Source organism: Leptopilina heterotoma, unplaced genomic scaffold (genome assembly GCF_015476425.1).
Source record: "Leptopilina heterotoma isolate Lh14 unplaced genomic scaffold, ASM1547642v1 Lhet_9, whole genome shotgun sequence".
NCBI lineage: Eukaryota > Metazoa > Arthropoda > Insecta > Hymenoptera > Figitidae > Leptopilina > Leptopilina heterotoma.
The window spans coordinates 149,256-175,630 of NW_025111193.1; the positions used below are offsets into that span (position 1 = coordinate 149,256).

At 22.8% G+C, this 26,375-nt stretch overlaps 1 protein-coding gene across 6 annotated transcripts in view; it reads right to left on the reverse strand.

Moving 5' to 3' along the window:
- LOC122511719 (AF4/FMR2 family member lilli-like) overlaps positions 1 to 26,375 on the reverse strand; it is a 315,906-nt gene that overhangs the window by 136,080 nt on the left and 153,451 nt on the right. For all 6 annotated transcript variants that reach the window (XM_043627149.1, XM_043627146.1, XM_043627145.1 and 3 more), the window contains one exon: positions 22,559 to 22,745. In XM_043627149.1, the coding sequence (XP_043483084.1) occupies positions 22,559 to 22,745 (187 nt within the window). The remainder of the gene's footprint in view (positions 1 to 22,558; positions 22,746 to 26,375) is intronic.

Here is a 26,375-nt window from a genome sequence, read left to right on the forward strand (position 1 = left end):
AAATAAATGTTTATTTTATTTTTACTTTATTTGTATTTTATTTTTAACTAGCTGTCGTACCCGTCTTCGACGGGTTTTAGTTTCTACCAATACATTTAACAGTGTGTCTACCAATTTGGAAAATAAGGAAATAGCTCAGGAATTTAATTTGACCGGAAAAAAATAATAATTAGTTAGGTACCATTATAGCTATTTCAGTAGGAAAATATTACTATTTGAATCAGTGATTGACTTTTTATTATCAAATTAGTTATTTTAACCAATTCAAATGCAGAGAACAATATTTGTCAATTTGTAGTACTTTAATTAATGCATTAAAAATTTATCAAATTTCCCACCCAGTTTTTGGAGTTATAGTAGAGTCTAATTGGAACTAATTGTATCGCAAAGGTTACGACTGCTAAAACCTAACATAAGACCTATATTTTAGACTGAAAGTAGGGCTTAAATTTTGACCCGGGTCTGTTTTCATAAATATTATACATCAATAAAAATTAAAGTAAAAAGCAATTTTTTAAAAGCGAATTAATGTAATGAAACTTTTTCTTAATTTGATTGGAAAATTCCCAGCTTTTTCCAGTTTTCCCCGTTTGGTAGTTACCCTGTTAAATGTATTAGTAGAAACAAAAAACTGTCGTAGACGGGTACGACAGCTAGTAATATAATCTATATTTTATATGAACTTAAGAAAGAGTATTTTCATAAAAATAAGTAAATTTTTATAGCCATTTGTAGATTTATTTATGGATAAAATCAAGTAAATTTAAATTTAACAAAAAAAAGATAAACCGTGAAAAAGGACAAAGCAGGAAATTTTGTTAAATAAAATAGACACCGTGTTAACTTTTGTCTTTACATTGCTCAAAACATCTCTAAAAGTTAAATCTAGAGTTAAAATAAAAAAAACGTTTTAACACATAAGTTTTTGCCTAGTGGCATATAATATGCTTGTATTGTATCAGAGGTGACTTACAATTTCTTGACATCCTGCAATATCATTTTAATCATAAAAAATTTGCATTTTCAATATTTCTGAAATTCTTGAAAATATTAGATTAATTTGATAAATAATTCTCAATTACACTATTTTTACGTCAAAATAATAATCAGAGACTCCAAAAATACTACTGAATTAAACTTCATAGTAATTAGTATCGATTTTTTGATATTGAAAATATTTTTATATTTACTTATAGGATAGTATTTTTTGCAAAATTATGCTAAAATCTGACTAAATAACATATAATATTGAATTTTAGAAGGTTTAAAAGCTATCCATTAAAAATGTGAAATTTGGAAATTTTCCATTTTTTGAAGTTTTTGAAAATATTTTTATATTTACATCTTAGTTATAGGATAGTATTTTTTGCAAAATTATTCTAAAATGTGACTGAATAACATGTAATACTCAAATATAGAAAGATTAAAAGCAATCCATGAAAAATGTAAAATTTTGAAATTTTTGATTTTTTGAAAACATTTGTATACTTACATATTAGTTATAGGACTTTATTTTTTGCAAAATTATGCTAAAATGTGACTAAATAACATGTGATACTCAAGTATAGAAACTTTAAAAGCAATCCATGAAAAAATTAAAAATTTTGAAATTTTCGATTTTTTGAATTTTTTGAAGAAATTGAATATCTCCCGTTCTAATTAATATTTTTTAAATCTGTAAATTTATAAACCTTCCTTGGGTCAATACCTAATAACCTACCAAGTTGGACTTAAATCGATTTACATGTTTTTGTGTGATTGGGGTACAAAGTTTTTGTGACAGACATACGTACATACATACGTACATACATACGTACATACATTAAATTTTTTAAGAATATTTTTGGAATCCCTGATGTCCATAATAACTAATCATGTTAACATTTTGAAGTTTTAAGCAATGTACAGACAGACATCTGATTTTATTAATAAGGATATTTTTACTTCATTGTTAATTAAATAAATGAAATTAATAAAACGTTGAATTCAACGAACAATTCGAATCAAGTCTCGTTGAATTGAACACGATTTATTATTTATTCATAATATAATTTAAAATTAATTATTATTATAATTATAGTCTATTGAAAAAGCGATAAATCAAAGGGACGTGAAGTGATTTTTAAACATTCACTCTTGTCGAATATTGTATAAACTATTTATAAAGTTTAATTACAATATTGGTGAAATTGTGTAAAACAGATAATCAATGAGCGGTATATGAACCGTTTAATGTAGTAATTAATGCGCGCATATATAATAGAAAGATATATTTAGTCACTGTGAAAGCTCATTATGTAATTAATGTTACAACCAAACAATCGATTTCAATCTATTTTATTTCACTAAAATCTCAAAATGACAAAAAAAATTTCCATTAACCCTCTAATTTCAAATTAGTAGTTACAAAATCGACGAATTTGCCGAACAAATAAAAAATTTTAAGTGAAAATTAAAGTGAAAATTAAATAATAAAGTAATAATAAAAAAAATTATAAAAAAATAATAGAAATATAATTTAAAAAACAAAACAATAAATAATAATAAATAAGAATAATAATACCACTGAAAAAAATTATATTTGATTTAAACAATAATATTAATTACTTGTAATAAGTAGAAAAAATAATATAACTGAAATAAAAAAAAATATATTGAATGGAAAAATAAAATAACCAAAAGAAGTGAAATACAAAATAAAATAAAAAAAAATTAAAAAACATTAAATAAAAAAATTCAATGAATTGAAAAATAAAATATAAATGAAAAAAAGCGAAATAAATAATAAAGTAAATAATAAATAAAATAAATAAAAATTCTTCCTCGTCTTTTGCATATGAAAAGAAAATAGTTGCAAAAAATATTTTTTAATACATTTAATATCCTTTTATTATTCCACTTTTTAATGACATTTTAATAAAAAGAAATTTTATTATTTCATTTGAATATGCAAAAATAATTTTTAATTACGCACGGCCAATAAAACGAGTTTTTTTTTCTTTTTTTTAAAAAAAGTAAATTTTCCATTTTTCAGAAGACCTTTCACCTCAGTTTAAACGTCTTTAACGATAGCAATATAAATGTCTTTAAAACGATCTCAACACACTAAACTCACAGGTTAAATAAGAATTGCAAATTAGCACATAAAATTTGTATATTATGTTCTTGTCATTTTGATTTACACTGTCTCAACTGCATTTTTACACAATTACAATATATGTGTGAATACTTTGTAACTTTCTTGTCTACAATTCTGTATGTTTATTTATTTTTTTTTTTTTTGCAAAAGACACAACTATTTTTTAATTCTATTGTAAAAAAAAGAAAAAATTTCTCGTAAATAATATTGAGAGCAGACAGTTTTTTTTCTTCATTTAATTACTGTATTTACCTTAATATGCTTTTTAAAAGGCAGTTTTTAATTATAACGTATCAATGTTATTGCGAATTTTGTTCCGGGGAAAATTGTTAATAAAAATTCCAAAGACGAAATAACATTCTAAGACAATAGAAGAGAATTAATTGAGAATTAATTATAAAATAAAAAAGAATTAATTATAAAATAAAATTTAAAAAAATGTGAATAAATAAAAAGATTGCGAAAAAATATCGGTGAAATTATTTACAGAAAACAAAACATTGAAAACGTGAAGAATACATTAGACGCAGATAATAGTGACAATTAGAAAGCATCTTTTGTATTCATAAGAAAGAAACTAGACGTTAACATTGCGATTCAGCATAGATAAAACGATGAGCGTTTAAATAAATATCAAATTAATGCTCGCACGTTGAATGATAATAATCAACTTTAACTTGACACACGTCTCTAAGCAACTATCAATAACACTGATAGCAATTAATGAGAGTGTTAAGAGTTGAATATTAACGAGAACAAAAATTCTTGTCACACTATTCTACATTTATAATAAAATTGTTTATATGAGAATTCAATTTTAAAAAATATTCAATAAATTCTTTATTTTTAAGGATAAAAGTAATAAATTTAAAATATTTAAATAATTAAATTCTCCTAGAATTTTCTAATAAAAATTTATTTGTCAAAAATTAATTTAAAAAAAATTTATTTAGAGAAGAATTTTAAATAAAAATTGTAGTAAATAATAATTGAACTAAAATGATGAAAATAATTTTGAAGAAGTTACAGTAACAAAAAGAAAATAATTGAAAAAACATAAAATAAGTAATGCAATAATAAATAAAATAAATAATTATAATTAGAGAAATTTTAGATTTTTATTTTGTAATTTAAAAAAAAAAATTTTTCAATTAGTAGAAAATAGAAATTCTATTGAATAGAAACATTCTATAGTAAATTTCCTCGAGTGAAAAAGAAATAATAAATTTTGTCAAAAGGAAACAAAAATAATACAGTAGTGAAAAGTGAAATAATGAAAATGATCAGATTGGTCAAATAAATTTTTGGAAAACTCGAGTTTTCTCCGTGCGTCTCTAGCCTTAATTATCCACAATTAACCTAGTCCTAAGTTCATATAATTATTCACAATTATCGACGATTATCGAATTCATCGACGAGCAATCGCTCGAGGGACTTTGATTTGCGTTAAATTTAAGTTTATACCCTTGCCTCCTACTACTCATTAACAAAAACGTATATATAACGGGAATAAGAGCAAGTTTCCAATTTCATTATATACTAAACTTGTGTAATTAACGAAAATATATAACAAACTGTGTCGAGAAAATTGTCATTTTTGGAATTTAAACTTTTACTCCTTGAAGTTTATATTAAAAATGGGTAAAAAAAAACTTTGACTTCTTCCCTGACTCCAACTTTATTTTTAAATAAATATTTAATTATTATTTTTTCATAGAAATTAAGACTTTAAAAAATTTGAAATTCAATAACAAAAGAATATTTATTATAAAACATGAAGTTATCGATATCTTCATGTTTTCTAATAAAAAAAATTTAAAAAAAAAAAAAAAATTTTTAAATTTCTTTAAAAATTATTTCCATTATTTCGATTATTCATTTCTAGAATTTTCAACCAAAAATTCTTCTTTAAGTCAATTTTTTAAAAATAATCTTTGAAAAAGTTCTTTGAGAATCTTTAAATTCTTTTGTTTACAATTTAATTTTACGAAATTTCGATTATTCTGACATTCTTCAATTAAATAGATTCGAAATTAAAAACTTCAAATAATTAATAAAAAATTCCATTTAACTTTTTGATAAAAATTAATTATACAGAATTCTTAATTAAAAGTATGAAAAGTTCCAATTTTTAAAGATTTTAATTTGATACCTTTTGAAAATTCAAATTATATCTAAAAAAAAATACGCTGTAATGGTTTCAATATTCAATTATAATCTAAAATTACAAATGAAATTCATTTTGAAATCAATATTTATTAGAAAATTCTACGAGAATTCAATTATTTGAAAATAAAAATAAATATTTTATTAAATAATTAAATGTTTCCTAAAATTGAATTTTTATAAATAATTTTATGAACAATTTTTTAAATAATTCAATTCTCTTAAAAACATTTAAATAGAATTTTTAAGAATAATTTCATTTTTCGAGAAATTTTATGAAAATTGTATTGAAAATAATTGAAATTCTGCCAAGAATTTTATTAAAATTTTTGAAAATTACTGAATTTCGGAGAAAAATTTTAGTATTTATAAAAATAATTGAAATTTCGACGAGAATTTTAGTAAATTTTTGAAAATAATTGAATTTTTGCGAAGAATTATATTACTTTTGAAAATAATTGAATTCTTGAGACGAATTTTAATAAAATTTCTTTTTAAATAATTGAATTCTTTTGTGAAATTTTATTTAAGTAGTAGACATTAAAATAATTGAATTTTGACAAATTTTTGAAATTAAATGAAATTTATCTACGAAGAATTTTATTAAAATTATTTTGAAAAAAAAGAATTGTTACAAAGAATTTCATTAAAATTTTTGAAAATAATTTAATTTTTTGAAGACATTTAATTAAAAATGTACATTTTTTATTAAATGTCTTCAAAAAATTAAATTATTTTCAAAAATTTTAATCAAATTCTTTGTAACAATTCATTTTTTTTCATTTTTTTTAACACGTATTAAAAATAATACTTAAATTCTAATAAATAAATTCTAGCAAACATTTTAAAAATCATTGAATTTCTTTGATAAATTAAAAAAAAAATTTAAGAATAATTAAATTTTTTGAGGAATTCCATTAAAATTGTATTAAAAATAATTGAATTCCTGGGAAATTTTTATTATTTATGAAAATAATGAAATGTTTGCGTAGAATTGTATTAAATTTTTTTAAATAATTGAATTCTTTTGGAAAATTTTATTAAAATAGTAGATATTAAAAATCATTTGAACTGAGGAAAATTTTTGACATTAATTGAAATTTTGCCAAGAATTTTATTAAAATTTTTTCGAAAATAATTGCATTTCTGAAAAGAATTTTACTACTTTTGAAAATAATTGAATTTCTGCAATAATTTGTAATTGCTTCAAAATAAAATTTCTTTTAGTGTTTTTAACTAAAATTCTTCTATATAAATCCGCATTATTTTTAATAATCAATTAAATATATTATGAAAAAATTTAACTCATTTCAGAAGTGTTTTAGTTATTGAAATTTTTTAAAAATCTAAGTTTTTTAAAATTTCTAATTATAAAGTCATTTAAAATTGAAATTTTACAAAATTTCAAATTCAAATCTTTTGAAGTTCATCTACTTATAAAAATTGTAAATGCAACTCTTTTAAAATTGCATTAATTTTGAAATATTTAAGTAAAATTAGATTTCAAGAATAAACACAATAACTTTAGAAAACAACAATTTTCCATGATTTTGATCAAAATTCCGTGACTTTTGCAGGTTTTTTCCAAGTTTATAAAATTTACTTTATTTTTTTTTTAATTTAATATTTTTTAAATTTATTTACTATTCAATTCACTAGTATTTTTAATGATTACTATTTTTTTACTGATTTTTCAGCGAAAAAAATACGAAAACTTGGTAGTAATTTAAAAAAAAAAATTATATGAAGTTCCACTATAATTCACATTTAGTGACTAAAATCTTTTTCAATTTGAGAATTAGTTTTATTTTTTCGTCTATATTGTTTCTGTGCGTGTGATTATATATTATATAGAGTAGAACACTTGATTTTCGTGTTTAATTTTCCCCTGCAGGATAAAGTGATGAACGCGTATCACACGCCGCGTGTGCGTTTCGGTGATATTGGCATGGTTTTTAATCCCTTTTTAAGGTCTCCATATATATATAAAATGTTGTTGAACCTCGAGTAAATTTGAAACTGGCAGATAAAGAGTAACGTGTGTGTAGGTTGGCTCAACGCGTATTGATTTACCTCCTCTCTTTCTCTTTCGCCAGTGAAATTTGCCAAAAAGGTCAAAGTAATCCTCTACTATTTCGTTTAACTTGCTTTTTTCATCTCGGGACAAATTAATCCATTGGGTAATGTTGCGCGACGCAACAAATTCAAACAAGTTATTAATAAATTTATAATATACAATATATAAAGTGTACATCCTTTGATTTCTAATATAATAGCTCATAGCAGCTCATTTAGTGCCTCATTATAGTAAACGCAATTATGTAATGCTATTCTTCCTTTTATGATTTTTATTTTCATTTTTATTCCTGTTAATTGCGCTTTGAATTCTATATTCTATTTCATAATAATAATGACAATAATAATTTATCTATTTTTCAAATAATTATATAATTATAACAAAAATTTTATTATTATATTATTAAATATTATGCGAAGAAAAATAATTGCAAATGGGAAAATATTTAATTAATTATTTGTACACTACGCTGTTTATAATTGAATTTATCAACAAATTTTTAAATAATCGAATTCTTTTTAAGAATAATTACATTTTTCGAGGAAGAATTTTATTAAAAAAGTTATAATTTTTTTATAATTTTTTTTTTTTATATTTTTTTTCGAAAAAATTTACGCAAATTCTATTTTAAATAATTGAATTCTTGTGAAATTTTTATTATTAATAAAAATAATTAAACGTTTTTCTAGAATTTTATAGAAATTATTTTTTAAATAATTGAATTCATTTCGGAAATTTTATTAAAATACTAAATATTGAAAGTCAATATGAATTGAAAAAAATTTTTTGAAAATAATTGAAATGCCGAGAAATTTATTAAAATTCTTGAAAATAATTGAATTTTGGGTTAAAAATTTTGCTATATTTATAAAGATAATTGAAATCCTTAATGAGAATTAAAAAAAAAAATTTTGAAAATAATTGCATTTCTGCGAAGAATTTTTTCCCTGCTTTTAAAAATAATTAAATTCTTATGATGAATATTGTTATTTATGAACAAAATTGAATTTTGCAAAATAAATTTATTAAAATATTTGAAAATAATTAAATTTTTAATATTTCTCGAGAAATTTGATTAAAATTTGATTAAAATTTGATTAAAATTGCATTAAAAATAATCAAATTTCTAAATTTTTTTACTTTTGAAAATAATTGAATTTTGCAAGAAAAATTTCATTAAAATTCTTGAAAATAATTGAATTTTCTAACATTTTTTTAACATTTCCCGAGAAATTTGATTAAAATTGTATTAAAAAGAATTGAATTTCTGAATTTTTTTTACTTTTAAAAATAATTGAATTTTGCAAAAATAATTTATTAAAATTCTTGAAAATAATTGATTTTCTTAATATTTTTTAAAATTTTATGAGAAATTTGATTAAAATTGTATTAAAAATAATTGAATTTTGCAAAAAAATTTCATTAAAATTCTTGAAAATAATGGAATTTTTTAACATTTTTTTAACATTTCTCAAAAAATTTGATTAAAATTGTTTTAAAATTAATCAAATTTCTGAATTTTTTTTTACTTTAAAAAATAATTGGATTTTACAAAAAAATTTTATTAAAATTCTTGAAAATAATTGAATTTTTAAACATTTTTCAAGAAATTTGATTAAAATTGTATTAAAAATAATTGAATTTCTGAAGTTTTTTACTTTTGAAAATAATTGAATTTAAAATTAAATCCCTTTGAAGTTCAATTATTTATGAAAATTGTAAACGAAACTCTTTTAAAATTCAATTAATTTTAAAATATTTAAGTAAAATTACTCTATTAAATAATTTATTATTAATAATTTTATGATAGTTCTTGAAGAATTATGTTATTAATAAATAAATTATTGTCAGAAATAGAGAAAATTGAAGGTTTTCTTTTCTTGGTAAATTTGTCTTATTTTGAATTTCGCGCCTAAAAATTCTTTAAAGAGCCGCCTAGGTGGCATGAAATTTCTCTCGCAAGCGGTATATTGTGATCAAATTTTAGAAAAAGAATCTAAGAATAAATAGAGAAAAAGAGGAATAATTGAAATAGAAAATGGAAATTAAAAAAATTAAAAAATTAAAATAATAGTTAATAATATAATAGAAAATGAAAATTAAAAAATTAAAAAATTAAAATAATAGTTAATAATAATAGAAAATGGAAATTAAAAAAATTGTATAATTAAAATAATAGGTAATAATAGTAGAAAATTGAAATTAAAAAAATTGAAAAATTAAAATAATAGTTTTTTTGTATTTAATTTTAGACAAAATTTTAGTCTGCAATATTTACTCTTTAAATTTGAATTAGTAAAAATCTTTACTAATTTGAATTAGTAACTGACTTTTTGCTTTTGAATTAGTAAATTTTACTAAAAAATTAGTAGGGGAACATAGTCTAGGTCGGCCACCTTTTTGACTTTTGTTTATAACTTTTTTTTAAAAATGAATTTGGACAATTGAAGTATATGGTTGGAAAGTCCTGTTTAATAGGAACATTTTTTCTGTACAAAGTAAATTGACAGGTTTAAAAATGAAAAAGTTATAAAGATTTAAAAAAAAAAAAATTTGTAGTCCAGGTTGGCCATTACAGTCAAGGTCGGCCATGTTTAAAATTCAAAGGGCATTAATCGTTAAAAACTAAAATAACATGTTTGGAGTTACGGAAAATTGATTCTTTATTGTTTACAGTTTGTAACTTAATGAAATAACAAAATAATAACAATAAACAATATAAAAAAATAAATATAAATAAAAAAAAGTTTTGCACTAAAATATTAATAAAATTAAATAAAAATATTAATAAGATGATCAATTATATTATGAGTTATACAGAATTGCAGTTTTTGCAAATGAAGTAGCTCGTCCTCAACTTTGCGCATTTTAAACACATAGTGGCCGACCTTGACAGTAAGTAACATTACCGAATTGTTGTAACCATAAAGAAATACGTTTCGGGATTCGATTTTTTACTTTGTTTTCCTTTCAACCATGAGTCCCACAAATTTTCTGCATACTTGCCTTGACGATTCAATTTGTTTTTTATCTTTTATTAATGGTTTTTCACATTATGCACAAAACTTTTTTTGAGCTTTTTTTGTACCGACGTCACAGAAAACACAATTTTCGATTTTCCGAAAATGTAATTGAACAAAAAGTTAGGTTTCACTAAGACAAGCTTCGACAAAAATGCGCGTAGGTGGCGCTAGTGAACTTGACAAAAAAACGCGAGTGGCCTACCTAGACAGTAGGCCAACCTTGACTACATTCCCCTAGAAATAACTATTTATTAGTAAAATTTATTAATTCAATAGCAAAAAGTCAGTTACTCATTCTAATTAGTAAATATTTTTACTAATTTAAATTTAGAGAGTAGTATTATTTGTAAGGGTTTTTTATGTCCGTTTATACATTAAAATAAATAAATAATAATAATAGAAAATGTAAATTAAAAAAATTGAAAAATTAAAATAATAGTTAATAATAATAGAAAATGGAGAAAAAGAGAAATGGAGAATAGAGAAAAAAGAAAATTACAGAATAGAGAGAAATAGAGAAATAGAGAAAAAAGGATAGAAAGGAAAGAGAAAAGATAGAATAGAGACGCACTTTAGATCTAATTCTCCAATAAGAGAGATATTTGAACGACCTCTATAATTTAGCGTAAACTGGCACCTATGAATGTCGCGGGACTATCGGCTGGCTCCTGTGTGTATAGGTGTTCCTTTATCGTTAACCCTCCTGCAAAGATGGCATATCGCATATACGCACGCGCACATAGAATACCAATTACGCAATCGTATTACAGAAATACCTACATCAATCTTCAATACACATTCAAACGAACCTACAAATTATGGGTTTACGGGCTTCGTTTTCCGCTTTAGTTCGCAATCAAAAGGATTAATCTCCCAAAACCGGATCATCGAAAGAATTTCTACTCAACTAAATGGGACATTGTCACCCCTTTTGTATTTATCACTCGCAACTTTCCGACAAAAAAATAAACACCATTCTAATCCAACTAATCGAAATTTTTAATATACAGACAATAATTAACAATTTCATTAAAAAATATTTCTTTACTCAATTCATTCTAAATCGATCTTATGTCGCTCACTATTTATAAATCGCAATTTGTTACATAATATCGACACTATCACGTCACAGGAAGATCGATGATGAACACAAATTTTGGTCACACTACTGATAAAGTTTGTTAATAAAATTCAACTTGACCTGTCTGACCCCTTTTTTGGCACATAGCCAACGAATTGAAAAATGTTCAGATTTCACTTTACTACTACAACTTTTGATTTCGATAAATTTATTTAAATGCCTTGCAAAATTTCCTCTCTAAACGTGTAAATAGAATTAAAAACAGGAAAGAATAACAAAAAAGAAAAGAAAATAATAAAATTGCAACGAGTATTGCCCCTTAAAATAAATTTAAATAAATAAACAAATAAAATAGAATAGCAATAAAATTAAACAAAAATAAAATAACAACAAATTAGAAGAATAAGAAAAAAGAATAACAGAAAAGTAAAAGAAAAGAATAAAATAACAAAAAAGAAAAAAATAAAATAGCAAAAAAGTAAAATAAATAAAGTAACAAAAATGTAAAACAAATAAACAAAAGAATAAAAAAAGTCAAAGAAAAAATAAAATAACAAAGAAGTCAAAGAAAGAAAATAATATAACAAAAGAGTAAAAAAAATAAACAAAATAACAAAACAGTCAAATAAATAAACAAAATAACAAAAAAGCAAAAGGAATAAATTAACAAAAAAGAAAAAATAAAATAAAAAAGTGAAAGCAAGTAATAAAATGAGAATAAAACAAAGAAAATCAATAAAATACTCTAAAAAACAATTTTACAAATTTTGAATAAATGTAGCAAAAAAATATTTCAAGTAATTTTAGAAAAGAAATATAAACAATTTAAAATTGTAGAGTAAACGCTGGTTTATGATTTCATTAAGGAAGTTTCGTTGATGTGATCATTAAAACCGTTACAAGGTTAAAAGTATGTGTAAAACATTATGCGCGATGTAATTTAGAATTTTAACGACCTTATACGTTTTGCTTTTTGTAGTTTTTTGTGTCCTCGTAAATACAAAAGTGTACGTTTAAGTTAGCGAACCGTTACTACAAGCGGATTCAAAGTCCCGCTTTTTATTTTTACATTTATTTTTCATAATTAAAGTATAAACATCTAATTCTAATTTTCCTATTTTCACATTTTTCAACCCGTATATAAATAAAACCATTTCTCAATTTTAATCTTTTTCTCAAATTTTCGAAATCAAAAAATGTAAGGAAAAAGAATTTTTTTAAATTAAAAAAAAAATTTTTAAGCTTTTCTAACAATAATAATAATAAATAAATCTATAAAGTTTTAAACGTTAAAATGAACGAACCCTTTTTTTTGTACTCCAATATTTTAAAAAAATTTTAAACTAAAATGAAAAATATTGTAATTTGTAATCATTTAGTAGAATATAAATTTTTTAATTAAAAAAACAAAATTTTCCAACAACAATCAAATTAATAGGAGTAATAAAAATATCGTCGTTTATTCGAACCTTTGAAACTACATTAATTTCTCTAATTTCCAATTTTTTATTAAACAAAAATTTTCTTTTTTTATTTAAAAAAAATATTTGTTCTTAAAATGTTGTTTTTAAAAAAATATTTGTAATTGCCTGCATTTCGCATGAGAAATTGAAACGACAGAAAGAGAGACGTCAATTGAAAAAAAAACTCTTTTGCAACGTTCCATTAATAGAATAAAAAATTTACGCACACGAGTCTTTTGAAAAAATAAACGTGACATTTAAAGTGTTATCCTTCGAATTTTTCGAATTTCTATAAATAAAGTTTACTTTGATAAATTGACAATTTTTTTTTTTTTTTTTTTTTTTTGAGGGGGAGAAGAGAATTTTAACTAATGATTTGACAACTGTGACCTACTATCTATGAATTCGAAATATTCACCACTAACCAACACACACATATTATATACAGAGACACACACGATGTGAAAGTACATACGATTATATCTACCGGAAGGACAAAGTGAGGAAGACTGAAAGCACCGGAAAAAGAGTATAAGCACCATACATATGTATATGTATATATTGAAGAAAAAAGAAAAGTAAAAAGGAAGAATGAAGAACAGCAAAAAGGAAATCCAATGCCATATGTATATAATGTTGAAATTATTAATAAATGATTACCATCATTATCTATACACAACATTGAATTATTATTTATTACTTATCAGACATGTATTATTTACATCATTTGCGTGATTCTTTTTTTCTATTTCGTCATTTACATATTATTAATATAATACGTTGAATCTAATTATAGTTTTTCCATTTTTTTTTTCTTTTGAAATTTCACCATCTTAAAATAAAATAATTTATATTTATATTTGTATTAATATTTATATTTTTTACTTTTATATTTTATTTCAATTCTTTTTTAAATTGTAATTTATCAAACAAAAATTTTGTTATTCGAATATTTATATAAAAATTACTTGACAAATTATTTAACAAAATTTATTTTTAATTTTTATTTCTGAAAAATAACTTTCGCTACTCAAATATTTATACAAAAATTACTATTTAAGAAAATGAAAATTTTCTTCATTTTCAAATTTCTTTTTTACAAAATATTTTCTAGAATCATAACTACTAAATATTATTGAATATTATTATTGTTGATTAAAATATCTATTTATTATTTTATTATTATTTATTATTTATTAAATACAATAAATATTAAAATATAATAATATTTCATATTTATTTAATACTAACTTCAATATTGGTCCAAGAATGATAATAATAATTATTTTTATTATAAATAAATAAGAAGAATCGAGGAAAAAATATGTTTGAAATTCAAATCTCGAATATAAGATTCGGTGTTTTTTTTACCTCTCTTTCTTTATTCTTTTTTGGTAAAATTCATGCGATTCGTAACAAGATTATTGCAAGTACGAAAAAAATAAATCAAATAAATCTTTACACTGCGACATGAAATTTTACAAATGTCTCTATTAAATATTCAATAGCTTTCAAACTATAAACATTTCCGTGGAATAAATTTTCACCTTCTATTTCTTTTCTATGTATTTTTTCAATTTTACGTGTGTCATCGGTTATACCTCAATCGATTGTCGTAAAAAAAATATATCACTAATACAGTTTATTTTTTTAAAATACGTACATTGTGAACATTATTTCACAGAAAGTACTTTTTCACAAAAAAAAATCAATTTTAGTCATTTTTGTTACACAAAAAAATTATTCAAGAAAAAATAATTTAAAAATACTGTCTTTCATGTAAAACGTAATTTATTTATTATATTTATTATTATATTTATTGATATTTATTAATATTTATTAATTTATTGACGTTTATTAATTTCTTTTTGAGAAATAATATTAATTTCTAAGAATATAGTATTATTTTTAAAAAATAGTATTATTTTTAAAAAATAGTATTATTTTTCAAAAAATACTTAATTAATAACGAAGTATTAATTGAGTAATTAATGTATTCTTATTTTAATTTATAGTTTATTATCAAAATCGAAAACTTAAACTCGTGTCTTTAAAAAAATGACAAACAAGAATGTTTTCACGTGCGCCTCACGTGATATCAAGACAAAAATTCAAAATTCTTTGCTACTCGTCCTTGAAATATCACGTGCCATGTGATACATTGTATATTCAGAAATAACTTTAAATCAGATTTAATTGCAATCAAACAATTTTTTAATCCTCCAAGTCATTTTCTAAATCTATTAAATATGTTTTTCATCTATACTGAATGATTTAATTATTTTCATCATCAGCATATTTTTTCCCCCAATAAAAAGAAAATTTTTCCTTTCCTATTAAAATTCTTTATTCATATTTTATTAGTTATTTATATTTTATTGAAAAAATATTTATTAAAAATGAAATATTTATAATAAATTAAATATTTATTTATAATCAATAAAATATTTGTAACAAAAAAATATTTACTTAAAATCATAATCAAAACTTTTGTTTTATTTAAAAACTATCTAAAAATTACTTGCATTTTTTTTAGTATTTTTTTATCAATTCATTTACAAAGCAACGTGATGTTTTCAATAATTATACCGATAATTATTCAATAATTAATTTTGATAATTAATTAATTACCATTTTGTTTATTAATTAACGAAATGAGACGAAAAAAAAGGTAACAAATTTTCCTTCTCCACTCGACATTATATTTTCACAACAAAATTTTCTCTTTTTCCTATATATATGAAAAATAAACCCTTCTATTCACGGGAATAAAAATATAATTATAATCTCACTCATTAAATTCTCTTAAAAATATTTTTATATTTACAAATCCACAACACCTGTTGCTCTATATTATATATTAAAACTTTTATTAATTCATCACGTTAATTGCACCTATATATCTGTTTATTAAATTTTATCAACCGTTTTCCCTTTATATATACACAACAACAAAATTCACCGCACGAACTACAATATTTTTAATAATTATTTTCAATTTAAATTTTCTCACACGGAAAATAAAATTTTTTTTCCGAAAAAAATCACAAATTTATTTCATTCAAATAACGGACATATTTTTTTCTTCGCACAGGAATTGAATTATTTTCAATACAATTTTAATAAAATTTCATGAAAGAATTTAATTTTTTCTAAAATTTTAATAAATCCATTGGAACAATTCAATTATTTTCTTAAAAAATAATTTACAAAAAATAATTTGCAAAAATTCAATTATTTTCAATTATTTAAATTTTTTTTCTGGTTATTTAAAATCTTTTTTGTTCTGTAAAATCCCTTAAAAATTAATTAATTTTTAAGACTTTTAATAAATTTCTGGAAAAATATTCAAATATATTTTAAAACTTAAGAAATTTCAATTATAATTAAAAAATTTAATTTTCTAAAAAATAATTCAAATAATAATTCTAAAATTGTGTTAATCTCAAAAATTTAATTATTTATAAAATTGCCTGTAAAATTTATTTAAAAAATTCAATTATTAATAAAATTTATATTATTTACAGAATTTATTTATAAAAATTTAATTAGGTATGTCAATTTTTTAATATAATATTTGAAAAATTAAATTACTTTTTATAGAATTTAAAAACTAATTTCTCAGCATTTTAAATACAATTTCTTTGAAGAATTTAACTACATATATTCAAAAATTTTGATTAAATTTTTGCCAAAATTTTAATTACTTTCATAAATAATAAAATTCTTCGGAGGAATTCAATTATTTTTTATTCAATTTTATTAAAATTTCTCGAAAGAATACAATTATTTTTAAAAATATTAAATATAATTCAATTATTTTTAAAATTTTTAATAAAATTCTTTCAAAACATTCAATTATTTTCAAAAATTATGATAAAATTCTTCTAAACAATTCAATTATTTTTATTAATTGTAAAATTCTTCGCAAGAATTAAATAATTTTAAAATTGAGAATATATTTGAAAAGAAAAATTATTAAAGAAAGTTAGAAAACAAAAAAGCAAACTGCGAACAGATTACCGGAATACAACGATTATTAATATAGATTATTTTAATTATATTTATTAGTTCAAGAATATTGTAAAAATATCATAACATTGAATTAAAAAACAATTTTCTAAGAATTGTTTATTTATAAAATTTAAAAAATCAAGTTTCACTGTTGAACAATTATTATTTAGTAAAAAATTAAATTATTATGAAAGATTATTATTCAATTCGAATTAGAAGAAATAAAGAATAGAAACATCAATTTAAAAGAAAATTTACCAGAGAGAAAGAAAGGAGAAATCTATCAATTTTTCTGTCAGATTCGAAAAAAGGTGAAAAAAAAATAAGTAAATTTTTATTTTCCAATTTTGTTTGACAATGACCGGAAAATGTTGTCAGTGGGGGAGGGGTGAATAAGAGAAAAAGGTAAGTAATTCGTTTCGTAAATTATTTTTGCTTTTAGCCGGTATTATCACAGCTGTAGTGTCGTAACAAGTAGTGAGATACGTCGACTCGTAAACATTGATTTTCAATGCACTTTCCTTCAGTGGTGTGTTTTACGCCGTTCGGCAATTCTCTTCCGTTTCAAATGCCAGGAGATTGCTAGCGATTTTATCTATCGACAGGGTAGTGTATCTTGAGTAAACGATAAATCTCGAAAGGCTTAGGAGGGGGAGGAAGAAAGGGAGATGTGGCAAAAAAAGAGAGAGGGAGGGAGGGAGAGAAAAGTACAGCAAAAAAAAGAGAGAGTAAAACGGAGAGACGAGAGAAAAAGAAAGAGAGATAATGAAACAGAGAGAGAACGGGAAAAAAGAGAATACAGGGTTTCTACAAATTTCTCCTTATAAAATTCCATGATTTTTCCATGATTTCCGGGTGATAAATGATAAAATTTCCATGACACATTAAAACAAAATTTTTGTCATAGTTAAGTCAGGTAAATGTCATGAAAAAAATTTTTTGTCCGGAAAATTAAGAAAATTGAGACTTTTTCGACTTATTTTCAAAAATTGCAACTTTTTCGACATTTCTTCCAAACATTGCAACAAAATACTACAATTTTTAGTAAAAAAAGTGCAACTTATTTTCCTTTTTAATAATGCAAAAAATAACTATAAACAAATCTTTCAAAAATTGTTTTTGAATAGTTAAAATTTTGTAAAATTTAATTGAAAATAATTAATTTATTTCAAGTATTTTGTTACCATTTTTGAAAATTAACTTTTGAAGAATTTTAATTGCAAACTTTGAAAATAATTGAATTTATTTTTTTGAAATAAATATTTAATATTATTATTATTTTTCCACAGTAATTAAGACATTAAAATATTACAAATTCAAACCTTTTTGAAATTAAACAACTTTAAAAATATTGTTATAAAACATGAAGATATCGATTGCTCCGAGTCGAAGACTCTGAGTGAACGATTTCTTCATGTTTTATAATTAATTAAAGATGACCGAGTGAAAATCATTATTTTATATTATAAGAATATTGTTACTGTAACTTCTTCAAAAATTATTTTCATCATTTCAATTCAATTATTATTCTCCAGAATTTTTAACTGAAATTCTTCTTTAAATCAATTGTTTTTAATAATTTCTGAAAAAGTTCATTTATGAAAATAAATTGAATTATTGCGAAAAATTTTATAAAAAATATTTAAATAATTGATTGTTTTCAAAAAGATTAATGCAAATTCTATTTTCAAATAATTGAATTCTTGTAAAATTTCGATTATTTATAAAAATAATTGAATGCTTGTGCAGAATTATTATTTTTAATTATTAAATAATTAGGAATTAAATAAATATTAAAAAATCCAACTTATTTCAAAAAATATTAGAATTAAACTAAATTAATAACTAAATTTAAAACTAAATTAATTTAGTAAAATTTAATTGATGCAAAAAATACAAAAAATAAATATAAACAAATCTTTCAAAAATTGTTTTTTAATAGTTAAAATTTAGTCAAATTGAATTGAACATAATTAATTTATTTCAAGTATTTTGTTACAATTTTTGAAAATCAACTTTTAAAGAATTTTAATTATAAACTTTGAAAATAATTGAATAATCAAAAATTTTAATGAAAAATCTTTAAAGGTAAATTTAAAAATGAAAATAAGCTTCTAATTTTTTAAAATTCAATGATTTTAATATTTTCAATTACATATTTCCAAAAATAATAACATTTTAGAATTATTTTTAACATTTTGGAGAAAACAATAATGTTCAAAATTTTTAATTAAAATTCATTAAAAAATTCAATAGTTTTTTTAAATTATACAAAAATTCTTTTTTAAAATTCAATTATTTTCGAAATATTACATATTAATAAAATATTTTTAAAAACTATAATTATTAGAATTGTTTTGTAATAATTTTTTAAGATTCAAAATTTACTTTTTGGACTTATTAAAATTTTTGAGAAATCATGGTCCTGTTTATAATTAAAATTCTTCAAAAATTTGCTCCTTTTTATTCATACTTTTCAAAAATTCAATTATTGTTAAAAGATTTTACCAAATTTTAATTGTTTGGAAATTTTTCAATATTGAAAAACTATTATCATTCAAAAATTATTTAAAAATATTTTAAAAAAATTAATTGTAAGAATTCCTTTATTATAATTTTTTGAAAATATTATACCTTAATAACTTGAGAAAAAACTATGAAGAGTCACATGATTATTATAAAAAATTGAGTTTATGTATTTAAAATTTAAATAATTGAATTCTAGAAGAACTTTTGGAAAATTATTTAAATTATTAATTAAATTGATTCAGAGATGAAGTTTAGTTGAAAGTTGTAGAAAATAATTAACTTCAGGAAGGGTTATAATTGTAATTTTTAGAAATTATTAAAATTCATAAATTTTACTCATTTTCCGTAAACTTTCAAATTTTCCTGGAAAAAGAATTTTGTCAGGGAAAGTAATTTTAATGTCAGTAAATTTTCAGGGAAATTGATAAACTGAAACTTGTGACCACCCTGAGTAATAAAGGAGCGCGAATTTCAATCACAAGGGTTTATAACAAAAACTAAAAAAATTCCACGATCCGATTAGAAATTCCATGAGATTTCCATGATTCCATGAATCAAAATTAAATCCCATGATAATTCCATGATTTCCAGGTTTTCCATGACTTTCGTGACTTGTAGAAACCCTGGAGTAAAAAAAAGGAGAAAAAGAAGAGAGAGAATTTAAACGAGAAGAGAGAAAAAGAGAGAAAAAGAAAGAGTGAGAGAGGAGAGAAAAAGAAACATAACTGAGAAATGTGCATGTGTGTATAGAGATGGGGTTTTGTTGGCAATGTGAGAGGTCCAATGGATATCCTCAAACCTAACCAAGGGTTGTTTCCGATGCTTTGTGGACAGCTGCCATATAAACCTCCTCCCCCTCTTCCCTTCATCGCCCTTCACACTTCCGATTTCAACACGCATTACGCCCCTCTCCAATTCTATAGACTTATCTGAACAACGACGACTTGCGAGTGCTAGGGGTATCCATAAAATTAATTGAGATTCATTTAGCCCCAAAGCTATGGGCAATTTCCCCAAATTACGATAATAAAAAGAGAGGGGCAATTTCAAAAACGCATAAAGAATAATATTATTTCGATCAATTATATCTACTCACGCCATTCAACAAGTATCCATTATTCCACTGTCCAAATTTAAAAATTTTTTTAATCCAAATCTAATTTAAAATTTAAAATTTTTTAAATCTAATTTTTGACAATCTATACTTTTGAAAATTCTGTACCTACTAATAAATAAAATTTCCCTAGGCTCCGAAAAAAGTAATATCTTAATATTTACAGAAAATCCTCTAAATTTATCCCCTCGAAACAAAAGAATTCCATTTCAATATAGAATATTTTTATTTTCTGCTGGTTAATATAATAAAATAACACAATTTTTTTGAGGTTCTAATGTCGAAAAAAATTACAATAAATAAATTTATTAACTAGTGTAAATAATTAATTTTTTTAATTTAATTAAAAAAATATTTGTATTTTTTTAAATATACAAGAATTTAAGAAAAAGAACAAGAAGAAAAACAAAGAAGAGATTTGTAAAAAAAAAAAGATTTCAAATCGAAATAAAATCACATTTGCAACGCATTAAAATACAATACACACTGAAATAAAAATAAAAATTTCCCCGAATGAAAATATTTAAAAAAAACAAAATTCAAATAAAAAGCACAAATATGTATTTTCATACGCACTCTGGCAATTTAAAACTCTACTAAAATTGAATGAATATATGAAGTTGTTTAAACACATTTTTTTCACGTGCGTATAATATGTACAGACAAGTGTAGTGAAAGGTAAAATTGAAAATTAAAGTCTATATAAAAAAATTTCACTCATTTGAGCGTTTAAAAACCTATAAACACGTAATATTTAAAATCAATATTTGTAAAAGGAGAAACTGGGATGTGAAAATTTTTAGTTTCCGGTGAAGCAGATGTTATCAGTAGAGCGAAGTACATTTATTTCATCGGAAGCAAATTCTTTCCATTTCTCCTCTTTCAAAAAAAAAAAAATTGTGAAAAAATGCAACATTTAGAATACGTAGTTTTAATGATTTGAAGAATCTTTGGCCATTAAAATTTTTATTCAGTTCTTCAAATCAATACGAAATAAATTTTTGGAACGAGAAAAGAATTTTTTTTCATTTCACATACATACCATACAGAGTGTAAATGAATTTTGTTCGAATAAAGTATGTAAAAGTTGCATAGATGATAGAAAAAACAAAATAAATAAGAAAACAGAATAAATAAAATAAAGAAATAAAATAAATCGAAGCCTCAATAGATCAAATAGTAGAATAAACAAAATAAATAAAAAATAAAAGGAACAAAATAAATGCAATAATAGAATAAACAAAATAGAGAAAATAGTAGAATAAGCAAAATAAATAAAATAAAATAAAGATAATAAACAAAAAAATTACAAAAATCAAAATAAATAAACAATATTGAATAAAAAATCAGAAATAATAAATAAGGAATTATTTCTTATTTTATTTACTTCACTTTTGATATTTCATTCTATTTTGTTAATTTATTTTGATTATTCTACTTTGTTATTTATTCTTTTCTACTTTTTCATTTCTTTTTATTCTACTATTTTATTTATTTTGTTTATTCTATTTTCTTTATTTTAGTTTTCTATTTATTAAGGGGGTTAAATATAAAACCATTCTTGCAATGAAAAATTAATTGAAATTTAGTGAGGAAAAAAGAAGAAATAATTTTAATAAAGAAAAAATAAAAAAAACTAATTCAATTATTATTCTATCATTATTACAGTAAATAAATAAAATAAATGGAAAATATTTAAAAGTAATATAAAAATAATTATTTTAATAAATTAAAAAAAAATTATAAATAATTATTAATGAACAATAATAAAAAATAATAAAATAATAATTATTTTGTTGTATTTATTTATTAATTATTATTATTATATCATTATTCAATGTTAGTAAAGAAAAATAAAAATATAAATAAAAATATGCCAAGTTCGCATGATAGAAAAAAAAAAGTTTCGCCTAATTGAAGACACTAAAGTGAAGAGTAAATGACAGTCCTACCTTGACAGGAGCACGGAAGAGAGAAGCAGTAGCTGCGTGCGAATCAGCATGATGACCATGATTGTGATGACCGTGATGATGACCGTGCCGTGCATCAGGAGCACCTCCAGCTGCTGCCTGCTCCGCCTGGACCGACATCGCCGCGCGGGCTTGTCGTTCCCGCTCACGGAGCCGGTCCCTTTCCACACTGAAAAAACAAAAAAAAAATTCATTATTATTTCAAGAGTTATAATTACCACTTGTGAGAGAACTTTCATGCCATCTGAACGTCAACTCACAGAGTTATAATGGCGCGAAATTCAAATATAATTTTATTTCGTAATTATTATTATTATTGTATTTTTTGTTTCGGTTGTTTGGTTTATTATTATTATTGTTGACAAATAAATAAAGATTTAAAAATGATTCGCAATAGGAAATCAATTAAAAATTTAAACTTAGAAGAAAATGAATCTAAGCAACTCTATGAGCGCAAGTTTAGTAGTTGAGAGGAAATGCGGAATGACCTGAAGGAAAAAGAGAGCGCTCTTTGAAATGTTGATTATGCTTCACAATTGGAACATTCTGTTCGATGTTCACCTAAGTATAAATTAATTTTGGACTCGCAAAGCGATTCGCGTTGATGCGAGAATCGTTGTTGTATACTGCAATTAACCGATGGAAAGATGAAAGACTTTGCATAATTAAGCTGTTCGCGTATGTGCACACACATAAACAGAGAAACGTTTCGAGAATATGGAAATGTGCCCTCTCCCCCCCCCTCTCGCTCTCTCTCTCTCTCTTTCGCAAACATACACTCGTGGACTAATGTGGACTTGCATATGTGCGACTTATTTTATACACACACATTTATATGTGTACCTTATTCACATGTGTATTATGCACATATATATCTTACACATGTACATATTATTCGCATATGTGTATTATGCACATATATATCATACACATGTGCATATTATTCACATATATGTAATAAGCACATAACACATGTACATATTATTCACATATGTGTATTATGCACATAACACATGTACATATTATGCACATATATATCATACACATATACATTTTATAGACACATGTGTATTATGCACATATATATTATACACATATTCATATTATACATATATGTATATTTTGCATATATATATTATACACATATACATATTTTACACACATGTGACCCTCCTCGGTGAAAGTGACCTATCTTCCAAATAACATTAGGCACAGTATTCGCATACTGGGCCCGAAAACTGCGCCTAATGTTAGGTCTCTTCCACCGTGGAGCGTCACATATGCATATTTTGCGCGCATAAACATTACACATATACACATTATACGCACATGTGTAGTATAAACTTATACATATTGTACACAAATGTATATTAAACACATATACATATTTTATGCACATATACATATTTTACGCACATATACATTATGCGCATATACATATTTAACGCACATATACATTATGCACATATGCATATTATACGCACATAGACACATATGCAAAACAATCATGCAGCACGGAAGACTTCGCCTAATGTTATTTATAGAAGATAGGATCCCTTTCAGCGTGGCGAGTGTCACATGTACATAGATTTTACGCACATATACACATATTATTCGCACATGTACATATTTTACGCACATATATGTAAAACAATCATGCAGCCGGCAATAGCATATGTTTACACTTGATGTGTGCACGCAGTAAAACGCGCAAACCTCTGATTGCCCGAAGGACAATGCGCATCGTAATGCCTGGCTTGATTGCAATGTATACTTGCGCCATAAACCAGCCACTGATAAAGTCTTTGATGTCCCTCAATCGTCGATATATCGATTAATAGTTGCACGCGTACACCGCAAGAGTTAACAATTCTCAAACAATTACGCACGTCACTTTTAGAAAATTATTATTTCATTCCTCCTTTTTTTTCCCTCAAATTGATTCTCCAGTGGGATATTTTCAAGGCTCATAAAATTACCGCGCCTGAGGTCAAGGCTCAAAATAAAGTTTTTTCAATTTAACAAACCGTATCAATATTCACTCAAGATTTTAATTATTATTATTTAGATTAACTAAGCTATTATTTATTAGCTAATAAATAAATTATTATTTATTAGCAATTAATTATATGAAGTATTATTCGTTTGTTATTCAAAGTTAATTATTATTTTTGATTATTATGAATTATTATCATTACACATTTAGCTTTTTATTTCGTTCTCCTATTTGAATTTGAATTTCGCGCCATTTTGACTCTGGAAGTTGCCGTCCAGATGGCATGAAAGTTCTCTCTCAAGTGGTAATTAATTACCACTTCATTAATTCATTAATCAATTCATTAAATTACCACTGGTGAGAGAACTTTCATGCCATCTGGACGGCAACTTCCAGAGTCAAAATGGCGCGAAATTCAAATTCAAATAGACGAACAAAATAAAAAAAACTGAAATACTGTTCGTATTTTATTGAAATTGGAAGTTTAAATAGTCTGTGATTTAAAGAGACAATAGAGGTGCTTTATTTTCGAATTTTGGTGTTTCAACGTAAATATCGGGAAGCATATCAGTTCCCATTGGCGAGGGAGACGAATAAAGCGTATTACTATGTGTTATATCTATATATACATGTAAACGTAGCCTGCTCTTATCCATTACGTCGCGTTGCAGTTAAATTAATTGCGTCGATGAATTGACGCATATGCAACGATATATATATATATGTATATATGTACTACCGAAATATCGAGGTGCAGTTAATACGCGAAGCTTTCTCGACTGCACTTTGATCGGCTTTGAACGTCCAAACTGTTAAGCATAGGCTTTAATCATTCGCTTTTCTCATTTACCGCCCTTAATTATATAACACTAAAGCAAACAATATGTGCACTCTGGGGGAATAAATTAAGCGTTTCATTTGGAAAATGCCATATCGTAATTTCAAATAATTTCTATTAAATATAAATAAGTCTTTGAGTTTAGCGTTGACGGCTAACCGCCATGCCAAAGGACGTAAAAAATTAATTTTTAATTAATTGACACTGAGAATCGACGCGAAATTTATCGTAAATATTTTAAATTCAATCATTTTCAATATTTTCAATTACAAATTTTCCAAAATTCAAATACGAATTTTTGTATTCAAGTAAAGATCCTAAAGTTCTGAACGTTCAAATGAACGAAATTTATTTATTTCTTCTACAAATTAAATTTTTATTGCAATTATTTTGCGTCACTATCCAAAAAATTAATAACTGAGTTTTTAACCGTAAATATTTCAGTTTTTAAATTTTTTGTGATTAGTAATTTATAAAAATATCTTCAATAAAAAATATTTTGTTCATTTGAACGTTCAAAACTTGGGGATCATTTCAAGTACAAAAATAAATACAAACATTAAAATTTTTTGCAATTATTTTTAACATTTTGAACAGAAAAATATTGTCTTAAATTTTTAATTAAAATCCACAAATTAATTAGTTTTTTTTAAATTATACAAATATTTTTTAAAAATTCAATTATTTTACAAATTTTTTTATCAAAATTCAATTATTTTTAAAAAATATTATCAAATATCATTTATTTTTTAAAGATTTTATCAAATATCAATTATTTTGAAAAAATATTAACAAAATTCAATTATTTTGTCAAAGCTTAACCAAATTTTACTTATATTTAAAAGATTTGATCAAATTGTACCTAATTATTTCTAAAAAATTTTATTAAAATAGTTATTTTTAAAATATTGTATCAAATTTTAATTATTTGTAAAAGATTTCTTCAAATTTCAATTATTTGTAAA